General features: G+C 35.3%; 1 protein-coding gene across 5 annotated transcripts in view; it reads right to left on the bottom strand.

Moving 5' to 3' along the window:
- Positions 1-6,000, bottom strand: part of CUNH15orf41 (chromosome unknown C15orf41 homolog) — a 123,494-nt gene that overhangs the window by 92,777 nt on the left and 24,717 nt on the right. For 4 of the 5 annotated variants that reach the window (XM_027642283.1, XM_027642280.1, XM_027642279.1 and 1 more), the window contains exons 2-4: positions 4,840-4,885; positions 3,919-3,983; positions 622-682 (exon numbers count right to left, since the gene is read on the bottom strand). In XM_027642283.1, coding sequence (XP_027498084.1) covers positions 622-682; positions 3,919-3,983; positions 4,840-4,885 — 172 coding nt within the window. Of the gene's footprint in view, positions 1-621; positions 683-3,918; positions 3,984-4,839; positions 4,886-6,000 lie in introns of those variants that run through there. The other variant, XM_027642284.1, reaches the window with a different exon arrangement.

Here is a 6,000-nt window from a genome sequence, read left to right as displayed (position 1 = left end):
TGCAAATAACACCTTGTATCCCAAGGCAAATTCATATTCTAGTTAATAAACAGCATCAATAAATTTGTAAAGACTTTAATGGCAACTATACAGAACTTTTCATACACGGAGGAATTTATTCTGCTTAATTGCTTTATATTAAGCAGTTTTCATTAGCCATCCTCTAATCCATATGAACAGAAATAAATGGAGTCAGGAAAATTATCTGTTCTAACCCTTCCTATTAAAAAAAAAAGTAATTTTTGATGGGTTTTGTTATTAAAAACAAGGAATCAAATATAAGTAAAACTCATACAACTCCATCTAATCAATGTGAGAATTTTTAGTAAGTTTATGCATTAAAGATCTATGGTCTGTCTGAAATTTCCATCAAAATACAAATTCAGAGTATCTTACACATTCGCCTTCAAGTTAAGAGACTAATTACATTAACTGATTTATTAATAAATGGGGCTTTTTGTCTAATTATTGTAAGTACTAACAGACTGGGGAACCATTTTAAATGTCTAATGTGCCTTGAAACCATTTTTTTAGGTTAATTACATTTCTCACTGAAGTCACTGTAGATATGCCCCTTAGGTTTTACACTGGAAGATTAAAGAAAAATGTAAAGATGATTACCTCATTGGCCAGCTCCAGTAATACAGGGGCAGCTGCATTTTTCATCACCCCATTCAGGTATCTAGACAAGACAAAGCCAGATAATTTTGCAGTGGCAAGAAAAGGCCAGTTTATACATGTCAGCATCCCCTGTGAATCTCTTTCATTTGGGGGAAAATACTCCAGTACTTAATGGGAAATCTTTTAAGAAATAAGTATTTTAAGACATCACTAACTCTCCAGGTTTGTCTCCTGTTCTATTCTGCTGCAATATATATCAATCGCAATGAAGTCACTCATAAAAAACACAATAAATCAAGAAATTAAAAAAATCGTGGCTTAATGACATACAAATTAACTGTATCTGTACTACTTTAAGATGCATCACAGACAAATAAACCTCTACTATTCACAGCAAAGATTTTTGATTTCACGTGACCTTCAATTATGAAGGTGCACTGTATACCTTATTCAATTCACTGCTATGTACAAAAAAATATTTCTCAAATTTAATCCAGATTTTATCAATTGGGCAGTAGTTTAAATACTAAAGGCTTACTGGAGTGAAATCAGAGTCTAACAATTAAATTAATATTCTAAAAACAAAATAAAAAGAAACATTTAGGACCCAGAAAGGTTGATAGAAAGTCATTACCCTATCAGCGGCAAAGGCTTAATGTTTCTGGTTAAGGGTATTACACAGTGATGTTTCTGACCATCACTTCACACAATATCGCCTTCCTCCCTTCTGTTACTTTCACTGCCTGATGTTTACATTTTGATAATGCCTAAAACCTGTGTTCAAGAGCTGATGGGAAGAACGTATGATATCGGAAGCCACTTTGTGCTTTGCAGCCATGTGGAAAAGAACAAGTTACCAATATTTGAACCCGCTCGTTTATCCTATCTGTATTCGCATAGCACTTCAATACTGACATCATTAGAAGGCCACAGCCTTTCCAGCTCTGTCATTATCTATCCATCGGAAGACACTCTTCTGCTCATTAGTTATAGACATTAAAATTCTTTCATTTTACCTTTCTGTGGAATGGGTGTAACACCTTTATAAAACCTCTTTGCATAAGATCAGATAAAGGACTTTTTGCTTGCAAGTTATTCTGAGGTTTAATGAATAACAGAAATGGAAAAAACTTTTTGCTGTAACCTATTTCAGTTCTACACTAAAAAAACCATAAAACAAGATGCCTTATGGATGTTTATACATTGAAAATCTATAACAGAAAAAGAAAAGGAGAGATCATAAACAAAATACCTAACCAGGAACATTCATTTGAGATTAATGTTCTAAAACATGCATCTAGATGATTGAACAGCAAAACTACAGTTGACGATGAAGTAATTTTCTGTCAGATATTTCTAATGCTACTGGAACTCCATTACGGACTAACAGGTCTCACATGCTGATGGCAATACTGTTGTGAAAACTTTCTGATCCTTCTTGTAATTTGTCTTTGTGTTTGCCTAAATTTCAGAGTAGTAAGTCTCAGCAGAGCAGCAAAAAGTACTCTACTCAACTGTTCTACTTGCACCTAACAGGGACCACTGGAAATGGCTACTTTCAAAAACTGGTAGTTTCTGACCTAAGAAAGCAATGACAGCACAATTATCTGCTTGTATGTTGGCAGAAATAGCAGGGAGCATAGCACACAGACTGGGGTTTACAGCAGTAAAATGGATGCTACAGAAGAGTAGAGGACGTGTTTGTCATGTTTACGTCTGAAGCATTTCAAAGTGGCTTCTCTCTCAAGTCGTCTGCCTCTGTAGCTTACTAAACACACTACACAGTAAATCTACTAAAACAGGATTGAGATGAGTTTTCTAACTATTAACCAGAGCATCTCTGATTTTAAAACATGTGCATTTTATTTGGCCATGTTAATGCACCTGCAATATGAAATACTCAGAAATAGTGTAAAGAATGATTTTCCCTACTACCACCACATAGCTTCATACATAATGCATTAGTTATGTACTGCTATCATACTTCAGACTACAGAAGAGGACAGGAGACCAAATCCTCCAACCCGATGTGAGACGAACTTAATCATACCTACAACCCTACTGACACCAACAAAACTGCTGCTTTGCATAAAGCAAAATTTGGTCCCATGTTTCAGGTTGAAGTTGCTGGAACTAGTGATTTACACGTATGATAAAGAAAAGGATTATTCACACAACAGTTACAATTAACATAGACCACTTCACTGAAACTGTGTTAGTGAAAAATAATTAAAAATAATATTGTATATACATGGTTATTAACACAACAAAATTTTAAGCCAATAGTCTTCCTAAACAAGAATCAACCCTAGGAAAAGTGTGATGTGATCCAGTGCAAATTTTTACAGAACAGTGCAACTACTAAAAAAAGAAAACCAAATGCCCCAAAAAACAGCACACTTCACACTAGATATTCTAAACCGCTGTCTGATTTAATCAGGCTGTGGTTGGATTTTAAATATGTGACTCTGGCAGAAGCACAGTTATTTGTTTACAAATGAAGGCTTTTTGTTTATTTCCTGATTCACACAGATTAATATTAAGAATGAATATCAGACATCTATAATCACAAGTATGAATTCACTTGCCATGCATGCTCCTCAGATATGTCAGTCTACAAAGTAATATTTTAATTGCATATCTTTACCTGTTATGAGTATGTCCCAATTATGTCATTGCAATATTTTTAGTAAAGCCTACAGAACTAACAGACAAACTATAAGGTGTGGCAAACACAATTTATTAGCTTAAGATGCAAACAATTGTAAAATATTGTAAAATGACATAAAGGTTTTCATCCTCCCTTAAAAACTATTTCTGACACATCTGTTGATAAAACAGGAGTGATTTAAAAATTAGTACTTTAAATGACAATACATGAATATGTAACTTTTTGTAATGTAACAAAAACATTGTTCTAAAAGTACAAGCAACAGTAACAAAACAAGCTCTCTAGCTGTAAGGAAGCTGTCATCAATATTAGTCTTGGCACAGAAATCCTACAATTACAAATTATAGGCAATACATAATAAATGCTGTCACATACTCTTTAAAAAATATTTGCTTGTCCCGACCATAGAGCCAGGAGAGTAAATTCCTTCTTAATCAAAATGACCAAATAATGAAAAATTTCTGCATTTTCAGTGAAAAATATTTTCAGTATACCATTCTGTATTCCTCATCCCAAATTCTTAATTTATTTTTATAGAAAATTAGCTTCATAAGGTAATTTACTCATAACTGCCATAACAAATAGTAGCTATGATGACAGTCTTAACTGGGGTGAGGAGGTCATACCTTTGGTAGTAAGTTTCAATAGCTTCAGCAGTGTGGTGCTTGGCATGTGTTCTTTTGATTTGTTTCTAGAAAAACAAAAAACCAAAGAGTTTTACAAACATATCATAGTTCAAAACACAGAAATCAAGACTGCGCAAACACACAATCCTTGGCTACACTTTGATGTATGTGAACCCTGGTTTTAGATTCTGTACAGAAATGACATTCAATCTACCTATTGAATTGAACGTCTTCAGACTGTACTGCAATGTACCATATGTAAAAGCCAATAAGGTCACAATAATTGAATCTAAATAAGTTTACTGAAGGCTGCAGAGGGCAAAAAAAACCCTTGTTCTCTCTTTCAACCTTTGTTGTAATTTTCCCCAATTCAATTCCATCTAAGTCTGGTGTACTCTAGTTCTACAATTCAATTGGCATTTTTAACCAGGAAAAACATTGCTTAAAAACAACTTATTTAAAAAAACTACAAAAAGTAATTCCATAGAGGCTTGCCACTTGACTGACACCTGTCATCTCATGATAAATGACTCCATTTTCTGCCTCTCTTGCCTTCTGCCACTCCGGCAATGGTCATTTATCATCATCTCTGTCAGCAATGGAAAGCAGCACTGACAGTGCAAGTCAGCAAACATTTAGCACATGGAACCACGCAACACAGGGAAATTATTATTGTCAGAATAATAATGGTTTAGCATAATTTATTACAGGTCCACCAAATAAGCAAAGGCTAGATGTTATTAGACAGATGGATGGGTAGGCTTGGCAGTCATCCACTGAGACTCAGGCGGTGCTTGATGTGGAAAAAGGAACATCCTCCAAACCAATCAGAAAGCTGGCAGTTCAATTACAAAGAAATAAAGGGACATTCATCATTCAATTAGGCACCTGTCAACCCTCACAAAGGAGAAAACTTCTAACCTGGTACTCCTGGGAGAAGATGCTCAGCAGAGTGGACTGCGATTGACTGGAACAAATAAAAGAAGGACAAAGTTAATTACTGGAGTGCACTGCAAAGAAACAAAAGAGAAGGGAGCTTCAAAGGTAGGCCTGCTGCCCTGTAATCTAACAGAACATGAAAACAAGTGTGGAAAAGTTGTTCCAGATGAACACCTCAGACAAAGGCTTCCTGCTGCTAGGTCAAGGAGAGAGTGTATGAGGGATGGAAGGAAAATATAGCGAGAATTTCAAAGCAAATTAACATATTGTCTGGGTGATTCCTTTTGTAGGTTCAGAACCCAAAAGTCCTATCAGAAGAAGGTAGTGGAGCTAAAAGGCAACAGGAAAAAAAGGAAATTAAAGCAAAATTTCCATTAATAATTGATGGGAGTTAAATTCCATCACCAGTTGGGAATGTGCTGCTTATTCATTGGCAACATATTGAAATTCATTTTGTTAGCAGCAAGGGAACCTCTTCAGTAGCTTTCTCATATTCAGGTTAAAAACTTCCCCTCTATCAGAAGTAGCATATGGGACCAGTGGAACATTCCCACTGAAACTGATGTGCTTTGAAAATAGAAACTTTCACAGCAGGAAGCTGAGATTCCCCTGAGTCGGTCATTTCCAAAAGCTGCCATAAGCTTCATTCATCTAAGGCTCCACTCAATGTCAAACACCTGGCAATGAAGCAACCTGGAAAGCATTCTTCCCAAGTGGGAATTTTTCTCTCTGAATTGTTAACATTTAGAAACGAGACAAGATTTTTTTTTCCCTCTGAAAGGCAATCAATACCACACCACTACTGTTTTCAATTGTCCTCTGTGGATATATCTACCTCATCACATCCTGAATACAATTAATTACTCCTGATATATTTTCCTACTACATGCAACTTGAACAAATTATAGTCTCAATAAATCGAGTTTTATGGTACAGCAAAGCATTATGAATAATTAACATTTTTTCCTTTCAGGAACCTACCTACTAAGGCATACCATAGGTAGTTCAAAGACTCTGCAACATTTAAATCTTCTTTCAGTTTTCTTGTATGTACCTGTAGCACCTGTACCATATCGTATTTTCATTAAACATACATGTTCTCCCCATACTTAAATGACCCTTCTTCCCATTTCCATACTTCAG

Source organism: Corapipo altera, unplaced genomic scaffold (genome assembly GCF_003945725.1).
Source record: "Corapipo altera isolate COAL_440 unplaced genomic scaffold, ASM394572v1 23b, whole genome shotgun sequence".
Lineage (NCBI taxonomy): Eukaryota > Metazoa > Chordata > Aves > Passeriformes > Pipridae > Corapipo > Corapipo altera.
Note: the sequence above shows the minus strand (reverse complement) of the source record. Positions and strands in the feature narration are given on the sequence as shown.